Source organism: Pelecanus crispus, chromosome 2, assembly GCF_030463565.1.
Source record: "Pelecanus crispus isolate bPelCri1 chromosome 2, bPelCri1.pri, whole genome shotgun sequence".
Lineage (NCBI taxonomy): Eukaryota > Metazoa > Chordata > Aves > Pelecaniformes > Pelecanidae > Pelecanus > Pelecanus crispus.
Window position 1 is genome coordinate 92,277,834 of NC_134644.1, and position 24,162 is coordinate 92,301,995.

The 24,162-nt window shown below is 44.3% G+C and overlaps 1 protein-coding gene across 1 annotated transcript in view; it reads right to left on the reverse strand.

Moving 5' to 3' along the window:
• TRIO (trio Rho guanine nucleotide exchange factor) overlaps nucleotides 1-23,397 on the reverse strand; it is a 264,384-nt gene extending 240,987 nt beyond the window's left edge. The window contains exon 1 of the mRNA XM_075706194.1: nucleotides 23,271-23,397. Coding sequence (XP_075562309.1) covers nucleotides 23,271-23,397 — 127 coding nt within the window. The remainder of the gene's footprint in view (nucleotides 1-23,270) is intronic.
• Between the last annotated feature and the right edge of the window lie 765 nt (nucleotides 23,398-24,162).

Below are 24,162 nucleotides of genomic sequence, written 5' to 3' on the forward strand. Positions count from 1 at the left end.
GGCCAAGGCGGCAAACAGCATCCTGGCTTGTATCAGGAATAGTGTGGCCAGCAGGAGCAGGGAGGTGATTGTCCCCCTGTACTCAGCACTGGTGATGCTGCACCTGGAATACTGTGTCATTTTGGGCCCATCAGTACAAGAAAGACACTGAGGTACGGGCGTGTGTCCAGGCAAGGGCACCAAAGGGTCTAGAGCACAAGTCTTACGAGGATCATCTGAGGGAACTGGGGTTGTTTAGCCTGGAGAAGAGGAGGCTGAGGGGAGACCTTACCACTCTCTACAGCTATCTGAAAGGATGTTGTAGTGAGGTGGGTGTCAGTCTCTTCTGCTAAGTAACAAGCAACAGGACAAGAGCAAACGTCCTCAAGTTGCACCAGAGAGGTTTAGATTGGATATTAGGAAAAATTTCTTCACCAAAAGGTTTGTCAAGCATTGGAACAGGCTGCCCAGAGAAGTGGTTGAGTCACCATCCCTGGAGATATTTTAAAAACATGTAGATGTGGTGCTTAGGGACATGGTTTAGTGGTGCACTTGGCAGTGCCAGGTTAACCGTGGGACTGGATGATCTTAAAGGTCTTTTCCAACCTAAATGATTCTATGATTCTGTCTATGGTTCATCTGATCTATGGAACAATGTAGTCTGAAGCTTTAATTGTGTTAGCATCCAGCTAATGTAAATTGCAGCACCAAAAAGTAGTTTTTCAGTGGCATAAATTATGGTACCAAAAGTAGTTTTCTAGTGGATGACAAAGCCAAGTGCTGGAATGAAGCAAGTCACCCAATGACAGTGAGCCCCACTGATTTGAACAGTGTGAACAGCTCAAGTCTATCTTACACTCCTCCAGTGGAGTAAGACGCTACTGACCTCAATAGCAAACAAAATAAAACAGACAGTTTTGAAAGCTTGCCTTTCCACAACAGAAATGCAAATCTAAAAAGCAAACAAACCTTGTACATTAAAAGAGATTGCTTTGTCTTCTCCTTACTATACAGCATAGACAGTTTGTGCATGTACTACTGCAGTTATTTTTCACAAAGGTCACATCAAGATGGCAATCTGATTCAGCTAGGGACTTCCTCAAATTGCAGACACCTGGAAGTTGTTTGTATCTTCCAAGACTGGCATCTAGAATATTCTTAACTTTAGAAACGCGCTACACAAATCTGAATTTTCATGCTGCAGAAATAGAAAGGAAGCCACAAACTCTCTTATGAGAAAGCCACAATTGAAATAGTTCCCAAGGGAAAACTGTAATCACAAAGGTATTTTTCCCTCATTTTAATTTTCAATTTCAGCCAGCAACAGCAGAACAAAATGGACATGTTAGACAAGGCCATAAAAAAGCCAGTCTCTTCTTTATGAAAACCTACCAGGTCAAGTTACATGTGGTGCTTTTCCTCATACTGAGACAAGTGGTTATTTCCCTTTTAGTAGCCTTAATTCAGTTTACATATTCTTTTTGTCATGCACAGAGCTCCAGGCATTTCAGCAGCATGATAAACCAGTGAATACCTTTAAGTAAAACAATCACCATGTTTTTCTAACTGCATATAAGCTACTGCAATTTCAATGCAAGCCTTGCTGCTGATGATGAAAGGTCAGAAATGGAGTAAGCAAGAGCAGTTTCAGAGAGGTGCATTTGCAGGATGACTTTGTAAAGGAAGGCCCCATAGTTATCTATCCCTGTTAATTATCATTTGGGGACAGACATCGATTATCTGTGCAACACAGAAAAGGACAGTGAAGCTTTTGAAAAGCAGCAGTGAGGCAAATAAGCAATTATTGATTCGTGTGTTTGCCAAACATTTTCACCCACTCATAACAAGGAGAGTTTAAGAGGATTTTCACTACATAGTTAGTAATAACAGAGACAGCCTCTCCAGCTCATAAAAGGGAAGGCAGAACATAAGCCAGATGCAGAACTCCAACAAACACTGATTCACAGCTCCAGTCACACTCAAAGTCACGTATGAAATGAGCAATTCAGCCATCCAATAAGCCAAGAAGGGGAAAGAGAGGTCAATTATGCCTCTGTTCAACAGAGCACCATTTAAAGTATTCCTTCTGATTCAGCACCAACCCTTGTGATCAGTATTCTTGGCCTACCATCAATGAATTTAATTATACAATTATTGAAAAAACGCAGTGCTCTCCCTTCCCTGCTTGCCCACAACCAGTCCAACACAAGTCACAGAAATTAGTCAGAGAGAACATGTAGAGTAGCTACCTCCAATTTCACTTTTGAAGTTCAAGTCACAGAAATGCCTGGATATTAGCTCAAGCATTACTGAAAATTAGGTGTTTCCTTTAATTGAGCAAATGGGGTCTGATCTATATTGACTGAAAACAACACAACTGGCCATGAAAGCTGTCACCAAGTTCCTTAACACCCATCAGTTACTTACCTGAGATTCATCTGGGATATTTAACTGACAGCTGTATGTTTGGATCCACATCATCTAGCACAGTTTTTCCTGATTGCTGAATCTTCCTCCACCTTTGAGCTCCCAAAGGCAAGTTGAGCTTCAGCTCCTCCCTAGTTCTGCCTTCTTTTAACTCCACATGCATCTAGTATGCTTTAACAGCTTTGCTAACAAATAGACTTGCTATCCCACAACCAATGACTGCTTAACTCTTTTTTTTTTCCCCTACTTGAAACAGCTGCACCAACCAATTAATACAGATACTATAGCAATAAGCACAAAGTTCCTACCATTCAAGCTGATACAAGTGTATTTTAAAGACAATGTTCTTAAACAGGAAGGAATTCAATACAAAGGAAAGAACAGGGCCTTAGCCACATTGAAACAATATCGTTCTACCACGGACTGATGCATTAGTCACTGGTTTTGGAATGAGATGCCCTCTTCTCTTTGTGCCAGCTTTGGGCTTTTTCCTCCTATGTTTGGGAGCTGGTGGAAGGGAGAGAGAGCACAAGAAGGCAGCAAGTAAGGAAGTTACGGCTCTCGTCTTTCAACTTGTGCCATCTTCAACAGACAAAATACTGATTTGCTTTTGTTATTACAAGGTGAAATGAGAAGCAAGATTCAACACTCACAATACTTTCTTCAATGTAATAAGGATGTACCTCATTTTCCAAGCTGACCATTTCAGAAGGCTTTTGAAAGAGACAATGTTCTTTCCAACGCCCATGTGGCACAACCAGTCCCAAGTGGCAATTAATTTTGGATCCTGACTGATGCCCTAACGTTCCAAGTATATCAGCTACGCATTAAGCAAAGGACTTCCTTCATCAAAGGACAGTAATTTAATTGAGGCTATATTCAGATATGTCTCTGAAAGCTTAAGGGAAAGGCAGAGATGTAGTAACTAAAAATGTTTTAAAGAACACACGTATGACCTCTTTCTCCACAGGAATTCAAGTTGTGTAGCCTACATTCAACTCTATTTCTTCAACACACAGGAGCCAGTCAGACCACAGGATCACTGTACTAAGCACAGCAAAGTCCAGCATACAGCTGCTGCTTCAGGAAAAGCTTTCACACCAGCTCTAAGAAGTAGGGCAATAGGCAACCAACCACAGATATCCAAAGAGCCAGAAAAAGTGCAGTATTATCAGACAGCAAGCCTCAGCAAAACTTGACTAACTATTTCTAGCCTTAGAAACAGCTACAACTTAAAAGTCAGACCAGAACACATTCACAGGGAGAACCACTGGCAGCACAAGGGGTCCAACAGTATTTATTTTCACGTTTTATATCTAAGTTAGGCTCTTAAGGACTTCTGTGATCCTGTTTAGAATTGTGCATTATTATTTGCTATAAATTACTACTCTTACACTTTTGTTCCTTCTTATCAGTATGGCTCTTCTGTTACAACATTTTTAAGTCTAATTTTTTCAACTGTACATAAACACAGGCCTCTTGCTACCCGTCCTTCCATTCCACTAACCATATTTTCCACTCCTACCTTTATAGGATGCCATCACAAAGCCTCCCTCTGGCAAGGCCAATTTTAAAGGAAAATATAAAATTACCTCATTAATACATAGCTATCTTTATACAACTTATGCTTTTAATTAAGAACCATTTTCAATCTATCAGCCAATTAGTAATTTCATACATTTGGCTAACTGACAATTTCCTCCACCAGCTTGAAATGTCACAGTACTGATTTTTATTTTCCTTCTAAGACATGGACCAACGGAACTCTGACCAAATAAGCCACAAAAGCAGGACACCCAATAGTAACACCATGCTTAAATTAAAGGCAGTGAGCGAAACGCATGGGTTCTGGTCTATTTGTTTCTTATGGCAATATATTCCTAATTTTAGACACTTGAATGCTTTTAACACTAGATAAACTGCACAGATAGCAACACTGAAGTAGATGTTATTTGAAAAAAATAGCTCAACCACACTCACTTTCTGTGCTAAACTGAAGCCCGTTATAAGCATTTTAAACATCACAGGGAGTGACAACTCTAATTGCATACTGCAAGATTAGATCCAAGATTGCTGTCAAAGCAACATCTCAGAATACGTTAACTTTGAAATTACTGTTAGCCCAGGGAGTAAACTCAAGTTAGCTCTTTTTTCTTAACTCCGCTTCAGTTTTTCAGCTATATGAACTGCCCTTTTTGGAAACCTATCTTTACATTAATAATGTCAGCTTTTCCTTCAACATACTTTACTAGAAGGCAACAATCAAGATGAGGGTGATTTAGCTGCCACTTTATAGGTTCAATACAAGGCAATTTATGCTTCACATCTCTCACTATTTCACGAAGAACAACTTTTGACCACAAAGAAAAAGTCCCTGGGAAGAAGGCAGCCTGAAATTAGTCACAGTTCCTTTTCATTTGAGAGCATACATTTGCCAATGCAGGAGGTTTTGATCAGCCTCCTTAAGCAGATGAAGCTGTCAGCAAAATAACCACCAACATGTCTAAATAGCTTTATTTTCCTACAGCTATGACATTTCTCTAATTAAAAGATGTGATTAGTAATCTCATCTGAGCACAACAAGATGATTACCTAGAGATAAGGTTCAACAAATCTCTGAGATCAGCACAGCCTCTTACACATATCCTCTGCAGTACTCCTGCCACATCTGAGGCTAGAGCAAGGGGACTAACCACAAACCTGTTTATGGGCTGGGGTCCTTGTGGGGCTAAGGCTGGGTCCGTGACCTCCTAGAACAACTGAGCTGCTCTTTCCACAGAAACCACAGAAATAATATATTTCTACTGTGAGTGGCAGGAATTTGAGGAAGGTGGTATGGACAAAGGTAATTTTAAGGTAAAAACAGGTTAACAGTAACTTTTTCTTAAGTTATGTCATCAAGATTGTACTTTGCAGTACAAAATCAAGGAATACTATGCCAGTTCCTCTCCTGTTTCTTGCTCTTCTCTTCAGGGAATAAAGAAACATTAGACCTATCTAGGACAGGGCCTATTAACAGCTTGTCTCTCTGATTTGAGCACATTATCCCTGTAAAGCAAACATGTGAGCAGCATGGTACATAAAAAGGCAACCCACCTCCCTGTTCCTTTCAAGGGTCAGTTCCCTTTGGGACCTCACTGCACTTGCAATCCCAATTTTTCTGCATCAGATACCCATTATCCATTTAGGTTGGATATTAGGAAAAATTTCTTCACAGAAAGGGTAGTCAAGCATTGGAACAGGCTGCCCAGAGAGGTGGTGGAGTCACCATCCCTGGAAGTGTTCAAAAAACGGGTAGACGTGGCACTTGGGGACATGGTTTAGTCTAGTCTACCCTTGATTGGTTTAGTGTGGACTTGGTAGTGTAGGTTAATGGTTGGACTGGATGATCTTAAAGGTCTTTTCCAACCTAAACAATTCTATTCTATGATTAACTCCCTCCCATTCTTCTGCCTAGGCTCATCCTTCTTGTGCTCTGCTTTAAAACAAGAAAACCTTCCTTTTGGCCTTGAAATCAGTAGTTGCTTCAGGGAAACAGTACATTTTCTGTCAAATGGCCTGTGAAAATTCAGGCTCCTTTGCATCTATTAATCTGTCTGTGTATATCAGTAGAACTGTTAGCTCTGTTTCAGTATTCCTGTAAGTCCTTAACCACAAAAGAGACAGCAGCTTTTGCAGTAGGTAGGTAGTGTGGCAATCCCCAGTATTTCTATAAGCAAACCGACCTTCACTCTGAATTCTGTCAGTTATATTCCCCTTTCTCAATTTTCTCTTCCATCCTTCACCACCTTAGATATGTTCCTACCTGCCCCGAGGCCAAGTACTGCTACCGTCTCAAAGGCTACATCTCACATCAGTGCCAAACTTGAATATATTTGGGCAGAACCAAGATAAGGACAGCAGAGCTTATTCTCCAGAGCTCCGCTTCAACTACCACCTGCTCAACAATTCACACAGAAGTCCTGCCTCACTGATTAGAAATTGCTTGACTGGTCCCCAGCACAAGCAACTGGTTTGCTACTTCTTCCTCCCTTTTCCCACAATATCAACAGCACAACAGAAACATGACTTTTGACTTGGATCCTGGCCTTATTCTCAAATTTTCTTCCAAAGGAACAGATGCTTGGATGAGGAATGTGCCACTTAGAATAAATTCATTCTGGGTTTTAATGTGGATGGTAATACTGCCCTTATGCTGTGTGCTGTTCAAAAGCTAAGAGAACCAACCTCCAACAAGAGGACTTAGGAACCAATGAACACTGAAGTTTTAAATATAACGCTAACATTTCCAGATGTTTATCACCTTTGACATACGACTCCACTATGGAGATGCAGGGTTGTTTTGTCTCTGACAATTAGCTATCTTCCCAGTCACCTTTCAATAAGGAATCCATTTCATTGCATTAAGAGATTTAGCTTACTATGGAAATAGTTATTTCACATATTCAGCCAATTTCTATTCCACAAAACAGGAGGAATGTGGCTTTTACACAGCAACATAATTCTTTCTTATCTTGAGGAGAGGCACCCCTTCACATCCGTTTGGGTCCTTCCTCAGACGTTACACGACAGCTCAGTTCAGAAAGCTTCTTATTAAAGCAGCTATTTTACCATTTGCATGCTTAATACAGGCCACATAGCCGGCAAAAAAAATAGTGTAGTAACTTAGGTCACTTATCAATATGTATTTCCAATTAAGTCCTTCAGTGTCATCTACTCTTCCATAGGGGTTCTGCACATGAAACCTAGCCTATTATGCTATGGAAAGCTTCCCTCACCTGAACATAATTTGTCTTATGGATCTTAATTATATATAAGCTTATGAAAGGATAATTTTGCATTTGGTTCCTTTCTCCTCCTTGACATTTGACAATTTTTACATCTTGCTTCATTTAGTTTTTACTAGCATGGCAGAACTACCATGATGCTCAAGTGACACAAATCAAACCCTAAGAAATTTAACAATAGAGTGTATTCAGATTGTTTGTCCAAAAAAAAAAAAAAAAGTCTCCAAGTACTTAATTTGTGTTTGAAAAGATGCTGTCCCCAACATGTCTATGTAATAAAGCAGCACACACATCTGCCTTACTTAATATTATATAGTGAATTAATGTATTTCTACTCCCAAAAATAACTCTGATGTAACACAGTAATCCAGTGCAGTCTGGTAAAACCAATGTCATCTACTGTCATCCACTAAGGCATTTAATGAAAACTTTACATAAATGCTAAACAATGACTCAACTGAGCTAGGACCAGGCTTGATTGAAGCTGCCACAAAAAGCACTCAAAAACTAGGTAATGCAGCATTAAGGCTGCCTATGCAACCCTTATTTGTCAGTGCAGCAAACATGCTGTAGGACTCAAACTATGCAGTGCTTTTCCATGGGACCCCCTACTTACCTCTGTACACATAACAGACCTCCCGTGGAGAAGAACATTGATGCCTAGTGATTGAGCTTATTTTCTGTTGGACTGCTGTCTTATTCAGTGAGGAAAAGGAACAAAAGAAGGGATCATACAAGTGAGGACAACAATTAAGACAGAAAAAAGCCACTCTGAAAAAGATGTCTATCCCTCCGCTAACACTCATCTCTCCTGCAGTTAGACAAGTCTCCTTAAACTAGGAGAACCCAAACCAGCCAGTTTTGTACCCCACCTCTGAAGCTTTGTAGCTAGAACAGGAGCCAGAACACAAAGTATTAGCAAAGGAGGCAAGTGCGAGTGAGATTCCTACCCCAAGCACTGAAAACACTCACAAAGAAACAAATTAAAGCCTCGGATACTATGTTAGCTGCTCAAAACCACAAAAACCTTCCTCTTACTCTCTGCTCTATCAACACATAGAAAAGGTGCAGCATATGCACAGAAGGGAAGCGAGCTCAGGCAGCCCAGACAACTTAAAGGCCGCCTATTAAATGCTCTGCCTTAGTATCAAGATATATCCATCCTTACCTCCCACAAATGCAGGGCTCTGCCACTTCCTTTTCACTGCCTAGAGGCCATCTACAACATTATTGGTGACAGCCAACATGGCTTCACTAAGGGCAAATCTCATGGCTGACATTTTGGTGGCCTTCTACAATGGGGTTACAGCATTGGTGGATAAGGGAAGAGCAACTGACATCATCTACCTGCACTTGTGCAAAGCATTTGACACTGTCCCGCACGGCATCCTTGTCTCTAAATTGGAGAGGCACAGACTTGACAGATTGACCACTTGGTGGATAAGGAATTGGCTGGATGGTCGTACTCAAAGAGTTGCAGTCCATGGCTCAATGTCCAAGTGGAGACCAGTGACAAGTGACATTCCTCAGGGGTCGGTATTGGGACCGGCACTGTTTAACATCTTTTGTCAGCAACACAGACAGCGGGATTGAGTGCACCCTCAGCAAGTTTGCTGATGACACCAAGCTGTGTGGTGCGATCGACATGCTGGAGGGAAGGGATGCTATCCAGAGGGACCCTGACAGGCTTGAGAGGTGGGCCCATGCGAACCTCATGAAGTTCAACAAGGCCAAGTGCAAGGTCCTGCACATGAGTTGGGGCAATCCCAAGCACAAATACAGAATGGGCAGAGAATGGATTGAAAGCAGCCCTGAGAAGGCATTGGGGGTGTCAGTTGATGAGAAGCTCAACATGACCTGGCAATGTGTGCTCACAGCCCAGAAAGCCAGCCGTATCCTGGGCTGCATCAAAAGCAGCGTGGCCAGCAGGTCGAGGGAGGTGATTCTCCCCGTCTACTCTGCTCTGGTGAGACCCCACCTGGAGTGCTGCATCCAGCTCTGGGGCCCCAAACATAAGAAGGACATGGACCTGCTGGAGCGGGTCCAGAGGAGGACCACAAAAGTGATCCAAGGGCTGGAACACCTCTCCTATGAGCACAGGCTGAGAGAGTTGGGGTTGTTCAGCCTGGAGAAGAGAAGGCTTCAGGGAGACCTTAGCAGCCTTCCAGTACCTGAAGGGGGCCTACAACAAAGCTGGAGTGGGACCTTTTACAAGGGCATGTAGTGACCGGTGTCCTGGTTTCAGCTGGGATAGAGTTAATTTTCTTCCTAGTAGCTGGCATAGTGCTGTGTTTTGGATTTAGGATGAGAATAATGTTGATAAGACAGTGATGCTTTAGCTGTTGCTAAGTAGTGTTTATACTAGTCAAGGACTTTTCAGCTTCCCATGCTCTGCCAGGTGCACAAGAAGCTGGGAGGGAGCATAGCCAGAACAGCTAACCCAAACTGACCAAAAGGGTATTCCATACCATATAATGTCATGCTCAGTATATAAACTGGGGGGAGTTGGCCAGGGGCAGCAATTGCTGCTCGGGGACTCGCTGGGCATCGGTCAGTGGGTGGCGAGCAATTGCATTGTGCATGATGACTTGTTTTGCATATTCTTTTATCATTATTATTACTTTCTCTTTCTCTGCTGTCCTATTAAACCGCCTTTATCTTAACCCATGGGTTTCCCCCCCCCCCCCCCCAATTCTCTCCCCCATCCCACCGGAGAAGGTGAGCAAGCAGCTGCGTGGTGCTTAGTTGCCAACTAGGGTTAAACCATGACAATAGGACAAGGCGTAATGGCTTTAAACTGAAAGAGTGTAGATTTAGATTAGATATAAGGAAGAAATTCTTCAGTATGACGGTGGTGAGGCACTGGAACAGGTTGCCCAGAGAAGCTGTGGATGTCCCATCCCTCAAAGTGTTCAAGGCCAGGCTGGATGGGGCTTTGAGCAACCTGGTCTGGTGGAAGGTGTCCCTGACTGTGACAGAAGGGCTGGAACTAGATCATCGTTAAGGTCCTTTACAAACCAAACCTTTCTATGATTCTGTGATCATGGAGAGCAGCACCTTCTTGCTCTTTGAACCCGCTCTTGTTGCCTCAGTGGACATGAACTGCAAGTCACGTCCTGCTCAGATTCTATATTATGAACTTGCGTACAAGCAGAAACATCACCAATTAAGGTTAGCTGCCCAGCTAACCAATTGGTCTTTCAAAAGGTTTTCACAGCTTTAACTTTCTAACAATGGGTTAACACAGTGGGGACAGCAACATGGACAAATCCACTTCAAAAGCATATTCTAGAATAAATGAGATTTTAAAAATAGTAAAATGAGATTTTAAAAATAGTAGCTCTTACACTTTGCTATATAACAATATATTCCATAAATACAAAGTTTAAACTGGCATATTGGTATATACCCACGACTGTAGGTAGTCAGGTCTTTTTGCTACAAACTGGTCATTGCTTTAACAGATAAATTGCTGCTTGGAACAAATACTATTTTAGTAATCAAAGACACCAAATCTGTTCAAAACAACCTTACAAAAACATTCTCAGGCTCCTCTGGAAAACCAAACAAAAACAAAAAGCAAACAAGAGAACAACTATTTATGTATCTGCCAAGCAAAGACTCTACACTGGACAATATAATAAGAAAAGGAAAGGTATTAAATATAAAAACTAATCCTCCCATCTTGGGGCATAGAGGGGAAGACAGTTACTGCTTGAAGTTAATCTAATCAATGCTACCATTTTTAACCATAATTTCCTATTACATTCACTATATTTGTAAATACATCTATTTGAATAGTAACGTTTGTTTTTCTGACAAAGTCAAAGCATTAACTATATATATTTCACCTCCCCAATGCAAAGCTTAGAATTAGGTATAGCATCATGAAAGAACTGCTATTCACTGGCAGCCAGCAAATGCTAAACCACAGAGTTTCACTTGCATTGGCCCCACTTCATCAGACTGGAAAAGTCCAGTTTTTAGTTAGCAGTATTGTGCGGGTTGTCCCCAGTTCCCCCAAAAACGTACAGTGTTGCTCCAGGGAGAAAGAAAGAAAATTTGCTTATCTTGATTTTCAAGGCACTACCGCTGTCATCTAAGGACAGTAATCCAGAACACTCTTGCATATGAAGAGTTTTTCCAATATTCTCTTCCATTACGGTCGTGGTTTAGCCCCAGCCAACTAAGCACCACGCAGCCGCTCACTCACTCCCCCTACCCCGATGGGATGGGGGAGAGAATCGGAGGAGTAAGAGTGAGAAACACTCCTGGGTTGAGATAAGAACAGTTTAATAATTGAAATAAAATAAAATAATAACAATATAATAATAATAGTAATAATAATATGCAAAGCAAATGATGCACAATGCAATTGCTCACCACCCGCCGACCGATGCCCAGACAGCTCCTGAGCAGCAATCACTGCCCCCCAGCCAACTCCCCCCAGTTTCCATACTGGGCATGACGTCATATGGTATGGAATAGCCCTTTGGGCAGTTTGGATGAACTATTCTGGCTGTGCCCCCTCCCAGTTTCTTGTGTACCTGGCAGAGCATGGGAAGCTGAAAAGTCCTTGACTAGCATAAGCAGTACTTAGCAACAACTAAAACACCAGTGTGTTATCAACATTCTTCTCATCCTAAATCCAAAACACAGCACTATGCCAGCTACTAGGAAGAAAATTAACTCTATCTGAGCCAAAACCAGGACAATTACACAAATTTTAAACACTCCAACAACCTTATTTTTTCTTTACCACAAAGGAAAGCTGACAGCTTCCAAACTGGGGTTTGTGGCAGGGCAGAAGGCAAACCTTTTTGGCCAACCAAACATCAATTCTTAAATGTACAGGTTATCACATATGGGTCAGACAGAGGCAAATTTACTACTTCTTAAAGAAGCTGCGGAAAAAAAATTACTTCTCTTTTTTTAACCTCACAGATACTGGTTCTAATAGCTACTGGCTTAAAACTTCTGTTCAGTAGAGTCAAGAGATACCATTTCCACAGAGAAGCTCTTCAAAACAAACAAACAAAAAAACCAACCCATAATCCACTTTTCCAGGGAGTTAAATTGTGCTATAACAATAATCCTCAAGAGATGGCCAGACTTCTCAGTGCTATTTAAGGCACCGGAAAGCCACCTCACAAGGCTTGACACAAGTCTTCACCTGAAGTTGTCCACTATAAAGTTTAACGCAAAAAAACCCAGAAAACGTTACACTACTCGGTTATGTAAGTCTAGATTTATATTTAGTTCTTCAATTCCCACCCAGAGTACAACTCAGTAAACTGATCTATTTTTAGCTTTTGACTCTTTTGGACATTTCCTTCCTTCATCTGTGTAAATGCGTCACAGCTTCTCAAATGTTTCCCTTTTGCTAGGGAAGGATGCATCTGATTCCAAGCTTAAAAAGAAAAAAGTTAACCACATGCCAAGTGGTTATTGTTGGCCGAGTTGTACCCTTGTTCTGAGTTAAGAATAGGCAAATTTGACTCCAGTCTTCACATTGTACTACAAAAGATATTGGTCTTTCTTCACTGACAGGTAACAGCATGTCATGGCTATCCTCTGCAAGGATCACCACTAGCCAAACCATTTTTTATCACTTTCTGATAAGCAGGCTTGATGTGGCTCTGCTACCCTGATAATTCGATAGACAGACAGTAGAATTTTTCCATAACAGGAACAGAAATGAAGTCCAGGTTTGTTACTTTCTGCTCAGCCACCGAGGCAAGAAATTCAGACAAGTGAGCGTCCTTGTTTTCCTTCCAAAGACAGCCTTCCACTACATTTGGAGAAGCTGGTCTCTTAATTTTTATTTATTTATTTAATATAAAGCATTAACAAGCCAATCAACAAGTTACTATATAAGCCATTATGGCTGACCTCATCTTTCCATCTGAAAAGGTGCCACTGTTCTAATAAATTTTAGTTTGGCTTGCCTTTGTTGTCCTTACAGAAGCCTGGCTCGCATAATCCCCTGTCAGTTAAGCAATGCACAGTACTCATTTCCTCTTTGAACTTTGCAAGCCATGGCAAGTTCAAGTCTAACAACTATCCTTAACTGCAGAAAACAAGTACCTGAGGCACACAAAGTGTGACTTTAAGGGGTGCAAAGCAGGAGCATAAGCTACTGCTGTAACTGTCCCATTTCCATTCTTTTAGGACCAACCTGATGTGCAATATGCAACCAAAATGGACTTGCTACCAAACATCAATAAAGCAAATAAATAAATGAAGACAGGGATAAAATCTTAGAGATTAAAGATTTAGTTAAAAAAAACCCCAAAACCCACAAAACCAAAATCATGGCTGTTCAGTTTTAGCAGAGAAATCATATCCTATTTTATTTCCCTATAGTAACAGACAGAAGGAGGCCTCTAAAGATAGGGTATGACATCTTCTTAAGTCTGATCTTCACCACACTATGTACTATCAGCTTTTGCATAGAATAGGACAATCCAGTCAACTTATATCTCAGTTCACCTTGATTTGCTGACAGCTTTCTACCTTTTTTCTGTGCCTTCAGATGCAGGTATCTATTCCTCCAATTCCAGAAGAATTACGAAAGGCCAAGACTTTTCAATCTTAGCCTAAATTTTTTAGAAGAGGGTGGAGCATTTTTATGATCTCAGAAAATGATACCACCTTGGCACTCAATGCTGCATAACCGAACATGTCCAAAAGTTAGTGGCATGATAAACATTTGGAAAGTGAAGGACTTACTACCTTAATGCTGGTAGAAAATTATATCCAATAGTGCACAGCCAAGTCTACACAATCGGCACAGCAAAGTCCACTGTGTAGCATAAGAGGTTAGCCAAGTAATATTTAGTATTTGAACACTCCGTTTATTCTAACTCACTTCTTGGGGTGTTCTTGATTTATTCTCCTGCTGTTCTTCATGTATCCTCCCTTTATTATCTGGGCCAAGTTTTCAGAAATGTCACCTCATTTCATCCCAACACTTAACATCTGCTTGTGCTCTGAAAACAAGCAGACCCCAAAGCTTCAACGTTCAAGACTTTTCTTTTTTCAGGAAATGTCAGCAATAACATTTCTCATTGTTTGATGGCCTCAAAGTTATTTAACAGCTACGTATCCATCACAAAGCTTAGTGAAAAGCCTTTGACCAAATAGCTTGACAAAGTATCTCATAAGGCTACAGGTTTCACCCATGCACAAAAATACAGGCATTTAGTATAAAATCTAAAGGTTTTGGATTTTAACTCATTGTTTTATGTAAGAAGCGAGGTATGGACTACATAAAAACAAGTAAGTATTTAACTTGTCCTTGTGAGCCCTACTGGCTGCAGTATATTTCCCTGTTCATTTTTAGCATTTACTAAATCTCACTTTGCTATGACCCCAGACCCTCAGCCTCTAATTGCTACAGTTATGCATGACGCTAACTGCAAAAATCACTACTGGTTGTTTACACAGTCTGCAGACACCTCACGAATAACTATTACTGCTCATACATGCACTAAGACTACAAGGAAACATGAGTAATTAAGCTCTGGGTAGTTTCACAGACAACTAGAACGCATCAGGATTACTCACAATAGCCCTGTTCAGCGCCTGCCGCACAGAATACTTTCTCCAACTTTTTGTTAAAAAGATTCATCATGCAAACTCAGTTTTCTAAGCTACACAGAATATTTAGTTTGACAGTGTATACATGCACACATATATCCCCATGCACACTGGTAAAACAAACCTTCCTCAATCTCAGCCTCATGTTCTGACTCTGTTACACAAGCTGATAACATTAACCTGACTCTTACACAGATTTGTAGGAATTATCTAAGCACCCTGTTGAAATACTGTACTATAAAACATACCAGACAAAGCAAACTACTGCCATATTTTGAGTGCTGGAAGCCTGCACTTCTCTTCCTATCATTTACATCTTGCTTTCTTACCATCTTAAGCCCTAAGAGACAGAAAACTTCTAAAGGAATTTTCTTATCTCCCTGCAAAGGTCCTTTTTAACTCTTAAGAAAAGAAAAATAAAAACCAAACAAACCTCCCCACCAAAAAAAAAACCAACAAAACAACTACAAACCAGCAATACTGATTTCAGTTCAGTGAGGTCCAGGTTACAAAACATCACATTCAAAGTACCAGCAAGATGCACGGTTGAGCACTGCTCAGTAGGAAAATCTGTCAGATTATTTGCAGTGTTTTTAATTAACCAGTGCTACTGCCACTTATGCATGGCAGTAACAGTGACACAGGAGATGAAAAAAATTTGAATAAATGATTTGAGAAGTCTCCACTCAACCACCTTGGAAAACAGCCCTATTTTTTAAACAAATGCTCGAAGACAATTAGACTATCTCGTCGTCCTCCTCCGCGCGCAACAACAAGAGGCTGGGATCAACAGATCCAGGTTCAGACGAGTTAGAGCATCTATTTGGCAGAGAAGCCACTGGGAAGGGCTTTGTATCTTTAAAACAGAGTCTACAGGCTCTTGTCACTCAGACTGTTTGGTGAAACTTTGTGGACACAGCTCATTTATGACCCTCCTCTTTGTATATCAATATAACAACCTACTCCAAAGGCTGAAAATCAGATGCTTTAATTTACTGTAGTGTCTACTGCTAAAAGCACTTGAGTTGTTCCTTGTCATTTCAATTCCTCCTCCTCACTACTGGGTAAGTGATCTGTTTTCTCAAAACAGCAGTATCCTTGCTGAAGAATATGACTCAGCTTTGCAGATCATGAGTATTACTTCACCAGTAGTCTACTTTTTGATTCTGCTGCACCAAGAAAAATGTTAAGTTAAGCAAAGATCCTTCTCCAAATCAAGTAAATTTCTTTATGAGAGCAACCAAGTAGATGTAACCATTTTAGTCATTAGACTTAAAATAGACTGCTATGACCTTCATTTTTTTAATTTTACCCAGTAGCCTGGTTTTTTTTTTTTTTAAATTAGACTTGGTTCTCACCAACATCAAGCACAAAAATTAGTTTCCTTTGTTCTCCTTAAAATCATCACCCGCTTTCAGAAGAATATCCCTCAACCACCAGTGCACTTCCAAAGTTTCAACATGTCTTTCCTATTTTAACACTTTTGCTGACCACAAACAGCTACTTCAGTGATCTCACCTCCTTCTTCAAGCTGCAGACCAAAATCACAGTGCAGTTTCATCCTATTAATAAACAACCTAATAGTCTGTATCTAAACAGGCCCATTTCTCAACACTAGAATTTTTTTTTTCATTTTTAATTGAAAAAGAGTAGAGCAACATTAGTATTTTCTCTTTATATTGGAGTAGGAAAAGTCTTTCCAGTCTTTGTTCAGATTTCACTTACCTAGATGGTCTTTTTCCATTTACAAGCTTTTGGAAGCAATGTGAAATTTCAGGTTGATATTTCATACTTGTTTCTGCTACTTTGCTGTAGGACACCTTTAACTGGAGAGAAACCACTTTTTTAAGAAACTTTTACTGCCTACCTTGTCTACACAGTGACCAAGCCCTGCAATTACTGAAAGCCTCAGCAGCACCAAGCCTCTTCCTAATTGTCAGCTCCTTTCTGAGCACATCAGCACTTCAGGCCAGCTCAAACACACTTTCTCAAGAATGGACTTGGCTTTTCTCTAAGTCCCATTTACCTTCCACTCCAAATATGCATTTAGTTTATCAACTGCCAGCTATCACAGATGTTACAAGTAATTCTCTGTCCCCTCTTAGAAATATTCAGGACTTCTGCCTCCGACTCCTTCAAATACACCCTAACCTCTAACTTTCTCTGCCCCTCGCTATCCCCAGAGAAATTCGGCTGTTCCATACTAGGCCAATTTGCACAACAGCTGCTGCATTTCACACTGAAGCACTCTGTCCTCATCTTCATTGTTTCAGGAAACGTCAATCCAGCAATGCTATTCCCAAAGTAACTTCTCCATTGTAACTTCATTGTTTCTGTAGTTATTTTTGTTCTGGATACTGCACATCAGCAACTATCAAGTTGTGACATTTCTCCATGGTGTTTTTCAAAACATCACACACCCCACACACACACTTTAACCATCTTATTAAAATGGATGCTGCTGGAACGGGATTCAAAACTCCACAAGAGGACCCACTTCTTTTTCAGCCCAGGTCAACCAGTACTAACAACAGCAACAGTGCTGCAACCTTCTCACTGAGTAAAGCACCTCAGAGGACAAAGTGCCAGATTTTTGAAAAGCAGACACAACTTCTTAAGTTTTCTGTTGTGCTTATTTTTTTTAATACAAATACTGTTGTCACTCTAAGCCGCATGAAAGAATGGCCAACTTGTTTCATATTTTACATTCTCTGCATGCTCACCACTTCTGACAACCCCCAAACACACCTCAGCTCCTGACAGACACAGGGTCAAGAATCAATACTTGCAGAGGAGAGCATGGAGATACCGTGCAGGGTACCACCAGTGTTGCCTGCCAACACTGCACTTTTGGCTTCACTGTTAAGATTATTTTTGTTAGACATTTGTCACTACTCTGTAGCTACTCCAACTGCCATGCCAAGTAAGCCACACAACCACAGCTCTGACTACCTTCTCTGTAAGTTAGCTACTCCGTATCAGCAGGAGATGGATGAACTTTCTCAGAACTTTATATATGGTGTGTTCTGCTCCATGGATATAAGCTGAAAATTGGACTTAGTTTTTCCACATATGATGCCTAAGATGAAAGCTATTTTGCCTATGATCTAAAAGCTAGCATGTTTTTATTAGCAGTATTCATGAAAAAGTTTGCTACCTTTTAATAGTATGCTTGCTTTTTCTTCTACATGTAATCTTTCCCCCCTCTCTCTTTTCTTCCCCTCTTCCTTAGAGACCTTCTCTGCTACACTAGCATTTTTAATGTTGTCTGCTACAGGCAGTCAACTTTCCCAGCCGCTGTCACACAGGACACTAACATAAAGCAAACAAGGCAACAGTATATAAAACACCATGATCAGGAAGAAGCAAAACACAGGTCCTCCCTGTAAACTTGAAATACCAAATTTCTGAATAAATCTTTTGGTTTTAAATCTTCACAGTCTTATTTGTTAAGTGATATTCATGAAAACTAACCAAATCATGCGACCATTATTTAAGAGAGGAAAAAAAAAAATCCTGTTTTCATGATACTCATTAATACTTCCTATATAGTCTCAGCTACTCAAGCAATTATCAGCCTAGGCTGCTACAGGCAGACTTAGTTGAACCCAGATTGATCCAAGTCACTAGTACTTGCAGAAGTCCTCAACTATATGTCTATAATCACAATAGATTTCAGCATCCCATTTTCTTAAAATACTCACACGGACGTTTTGGTACCTACATATATCTCAAAACAAAGTTTTAAATTCTCCTATCATTAAGCTTTCATTAAGAAGCACATACACAAGCAGGAAAGAATAAGTGTACAATGTTAGAACCAGGTACTATTCAAAGCTATTCTGGCTACCAACCTGTTGTCTGACCACCTCAGGAGAGCTGGCACAGTCAACTCTCTCGTCAGGACACCCTTCTCCTCCAGACTCACTGTCATCTTACAGACCTACTGCTCCTCCTGAGAGAGGACTGCTGCTACCTGCATAGATTCATTTTTACATGGAAAACCCTCCACCTTTTTGTTTTGATCACGTGATGAAGTATGATTAACAGTTATATTCAGATTTGACCTGGCAAAGCTTGGGTAGTTACTCACCCTAGTGACAAGACTTCCAGGGCCTCTTGTTTTCCCTTTGTTCTGCCATTTCTCTCTCACCAAAAAGTCTCTGCCCCATGCTCAGTATGTAAATTTTGCTCCTTCTGGAAGTGTGGCAAGAGTTCTAATAAACAGGTGGTGACAACACGAATCTCCTCAATGGCTTTGAAAACTGCATCGTTTGTCCGTACACAAATGAAGCTGTTGCACAGTTTGCAGAAGCCACTCACACCGAATATATCTTACAGGAAATAACTACATCCACTTTCATCACAAAACTGTGAAGAGCTATAAGTTGATAACTTAGGGTTGGGTTGGTTTTTTTTTTCCCCACTGAGACTTGGAGTCATTTATAAAGGCACTTGCTATACTGTGTCACCAGGAGTTGACTGAAGTGCTTACAAGCCTTCTTCTGTGCATCTTTTGGTATCCACAGATTCCTCCATCATCCCAGAAAGGTAAGTTTAATTACAAAATGTATGACCGGTATCTTTTACTTACATGAAAAAAGTTTTGTTCTTTATGCTCAAAACCAAAATTCATTAACTTCAACTAGCAAAAATTCTTTGGTTTGGAGGACACTGTTATAATAGCATGATTTAAACTTAACAGCCCTCATCCTTGCATCCTAAAGATGTCAGTTGACAGTCCCCTTCCCAAAGTATTGAGGGCTCAAAGCTGCAAAGATGAAGATTTAAGCAACAACAAAAGAACAACCACCAAAGAAAACCTCTGTATGGTTACTGCCCTGTAAGCCATGACTTGATGGCACTCCATCAAATCAACTTTGCTCATATTAGCCATTTTCAGCCCTTCAGAATACATCGGATTTTAAGTTGAAACTTAGAATACATTTTGAAAAGTTTTATCTTAATACCTTTTCATACAGAATAGATCTTGTACTTAGCACATGTATTAACACCCTTCTGCCCAGCCGCTTACACTCTGCGTCACTGGGTTTTCATCCAGCAATAGCCTGTTTTTTTCGTAATTCCAAGAGACTTTATCAGTCCTTTCAAATCACACCAGTGCACTTTTTAATAAGAAAAAAAGGGATGCTTGCCTATACATCTTCAGCTCAAAACAGATCCCTTTCGTCAGTCTGCAGAATCATCGCTGATCTCCAACTTACATACAGGACAGAAAGGCACCTCCTACAACCACTGTGTTTTCTCCATCAAAACGTAATCACTTTGCTTGGCACTCAACTCTGCTTCTTAGCAGTTTTACTCTTAATCCTGCCACAAAGAAGGTGACAGATCCAACAAGGTGTTCTTGTCTTTTCAACTTCAAATAATGAGATTTAGATACCAAATAAACAACAGAAAGTAAGCTGCCCCAATTTCTTCCAATTCCAATACAGGGATTCCTCATTTAAATTCAAGACACACAATCTTTATGTTTTCATACTACTACCTCACTTCTAGTTCAGCTGCCTTCTTCACATTTCAATTGCAACTTATTTCCACAACAACTCAGAGTGAGTTTACATTTACATAACCAAAGTGAAAACTGGAAATGTACACATTTCAAGTGATGTGAACCTAGCTGCTGTTCAATATCCTAACGAAACATCTTCCAAATAATGAGATCCCATTCTTTAGGCTACTTTAATTCTACTTCAGGCTTAGTCTTACAAAAGGACAGGAGGAAAGCCAATAACTCCACTGGCAGCTCAACTGACCAATTTAACTAACCTAAGGTTAGAACTGATTGTTCAGGTGGGTTTTTTGTTGTTGGTTTTTTTTTTTTCCCCTCCTGGAAAACACTGCAACATTTTTACTCATTTTCTCTTTTAAGTAGCAGCTACAGCTTTGCTGACATTCTCTGCAAGTGACAGGAAAAAGGAAGCATTTGTCACTGTAAATACTGTAAAGAGAAAAATATTTTGTCTGCTCCCTTGTACACTAAGCTAAGGTTTTTTTTGCTTGTTCATTGATCGCTGTGTCCATTGTGTTTCACTGAAAAAACCCTGTGCCTCCTGTTCAAACAAAGGGAAGCACCGGAGATCTCTTAATAGACCCTTTCCTTATAAAAGAGTGGATCATGTACAGAGGCGGAGTTTGAAGAGCTCTTCCCAATACCCAACACCCACAAGAGATGCCAGAACATTTTCCAGCATATGTCACAACCCAGGCTGAACCAGATAACCTCCACATGTAAATACGGAAATGAGAATGCCAGTTGTTAAATACGCTCTAAGAGTTTTTCGATAAGCATTTGACATGTCCTTCTACTGCTTTAAGATCTTCAGTCACTGCAAGACTAAGCTCAGTGCAACCTCCCTGTTATCAGAAGTTATCAGTATCAGAAGTCACCACTGCACCACTTACAAGCTTATCAAGTCTGTGTCATCCCTCTGCCCACACACAAATGAGGAAGTCGACTATTAATACAGCTGGCAGGGTCTTCCAAAACTGCAGGAGCACTACACATGTACCCATTTGTAACTACACTATGCAGACTGCAAGTCTACTGTTGTAATCTGTCATTTTGCTTTCAACAGGGTTTGGTTTTTTTTCCCCGAGAACAACAAAGCTCAGTCCTTCTTCCACGACAAAACCCACCAAGGCCAGCGTCTTGACTCCACAAGGAGTTTCGCACTCACAGCTGTCATGCGAAACAGGTCTCCGAGGGAGCATCAGGTCCTTCGGAGGGGACGTAGTCCCCTGTTCAGACCGTCTGTCCAAGCAAACGCAGCTCTGAACCTGCTTCAGGGATGCCTGCTGCAAATCACGCCTCCTCCTTCACCCTCATTAAATCAAACACATTTAACAGCAAGCCCCGACCTCGAGCAGCACTGATTACGCCGTTTCCCACTTCCCCCACGGACTTCCCTTAAAAACCCAATTAAACCAGCTTTTATTAGTAGTAGTAGTACTGCCATCACAAATATTTTTCACACACGAAATCGGCAATCCCCTTCATCTTTCCAGCGGTGAGTCTGCATTTTCCTTGCCCGCCGCTCCTTTTTAGGCATCCAAACGGAGCAAGTGCCCAGCCCTGCCCTGCCGCCCCGCCCGGGAGCGGTGCCCGGGGGTGCCCGGGGGGGCGCGGAGCCCCCGGCGGAGCGGAGCGGAGTGCAGCGCAGGGAGGGGAGGAGCCGCCGCCGCCCGGGGGAGGGCGGCCGGCACCGGGGGGAGGCTCAGCCGCCGCCGCCCCCGCCCAGGCTGCCGGCCGGACTCCGTCCCCGCCGCCGGCCGTGCGTGCGGCCCGGGCAGCCCTGGCCCCCCCCGCCGCCATTCCCCGGGGGACAGCGTCTGGGTGGCGAAGGGCAGCCGCCCTCCCCGCCCGGTTGCGTGCCCAGAGTAAACACCGAGGGAGACGGCGGCCTCCATTTTTTTTATCCCGGCAGCCTGTCAACAGGCTCCCCCCCTTCCCCTGCCGAGCCGCCGCACCGAGCCTGGCTTCCCAGCCCGGCAGCGCCCCAGAGCCGCTGCCGCCCGGCCCCCGCTGCCGCCCCGCCTCAGCCGAGGCAGGGACACCCCTCGACGTGGGCTTCGCTTTTTGTCTTTTGCTCCCCCTCCCCGCTACAAGCGCCCGCTGTGAGCGCTGCCCTCTCCCACCCCTGCCCCCGGCCGCCACCCAGCAGCGCGGCACCTCGCCTTTTATAGCGGTGTCATCCCCGCCCGCCCGCCCGCCTCCCCGGGGGCCCGGCCGGCGCTGCCCGCAGCCCTGCGGCGCGCCGCTCCCCCGGCCCCGCTCACCCTCCCCGCCCCTCCGACACCGAGGGCGGCCCGGACCCCCGGCGGCTCCTCCGCCCGCGTCCCGCCGCGCAGCCCCCGCCGGGACCGGGTCCGCCCGCTGCCAGGTGGAGCCGCCCGGCCCCGGTAACGCGCCCGTTATCGGGCCGGCATCGGAGGGAGCGTCGCACCTGTCACCGGCAACAGCGCCTCGGGGCAGCACCCAGCCCCCGCACCCGCCCCGGCCGGGCCGCCCGCCGCACCCCTTTTCACGCCTCGCTCTCTGCCGGCAAGGGTGGCGGCCCGCCCGCAAGCTGCTGGGCCCCGGACGAGGCCCCGCTGCCCCCGGCACGGGCCGAGGGGGCTCGGCTTTCCTCGCCGCCGCCGCCGCCCGGCCAGGCCGGGCCGCCCCCGCGCAGGCCGGGCCCCGCACAGGCCGGGCCCCGCACCGCCGCCTCCCCGAGGAAGCGCGGCGGCGCCCCGTACGGACGGGCGCTGCCGAGGCGGCCCCGCCGGCGAGGGGAGGGCGAGCCTTCCCCGGGGCCACCTGACAAAGCCGGCTGCCCTCGCCCCCTCTCCCGGCTCCGGGAGGGAGACGCCGCTCCCCTCCCGCTCCCCTCCGCCTTCGGCCGCCACCTCCAGCCGCGGCCTCGCCGCTGCCCCCTCCTCCCCCGCCCCCCGGGACGCGGCCGCACTCACCGGATCGGAAGAACGCCGCGATGTCCGCCGAGTCCTTGGCCGCCTCCTCGGCCCCGTCCCCCGCGCCGCCGCCGGCCGTGGTGGCGGCGGCGGCGGCGGCGGAGGTGGCGGTAGCGGCGCTGCTCATGGCTGCTGCGTGCGGCGGCGGCTCCTCCGGGCGAGACCCGCCGCCAACCCCACCGCCCCCTCCGCGGGCGCCGGCTTCACCTCCGGGCGGGAGCGGCCCTTAGGGCGGCAGCCGGAGCGGGTGAGCGATGCGGGGCGGCGGCGGGCGGCCACAGCGAGCGCAGGGACATGAAGGTATGTGCGGAATGGCAGCTCCGGGAGCGCCCACCCCCCGCAGCCACCTAGGAGGCGGCGTGTGCATGCAGGGAGTCAGGGCGGGCGGGCGGGCGGCAGCCGGAGCGCAGACAATCGCGGGAGGAGGAGGAGGAGGAGGAGGGCGACGACGACGACGACGACGGCATGGGGAGGGCCAGCGGTCCGCGCAGCCAGCAGCCGGTGGGCGGAGAAAGAAGGAACGTTTCCAGCCTCTGGTTTTTTTCTGCTTTTTTTTTTTTTTTTTTTTTTTTTTTTTGAGGGAGCGAGCCGGTGGAGCCGCAGCTGCGCTAGCCGCCGTGGTGCCGGTGGCCGCAGCAACCGCCGTCCTCCATCTTGCCTGGCAGGAGGAGGAGGAGGAGGGTGGGAGGGGGGAGTCGGGAAAGGAAGCGAGTCCCCGCCCGAGGAACAAGGGCGGGGGGAGCTCGGGAGTCTCCGGCTGCGTCCGGCACCCGTCGGGATGGGGCGGGGCGGGGCGGCGCGGGACGTCAGCGCTCCCGCCGAGCCCGCTCCCCATTGGCTGGGGCGGGGGAGCCCGCCCGGAGGGCGGGGGCGGCGCGGGGGCCCTGGCGGC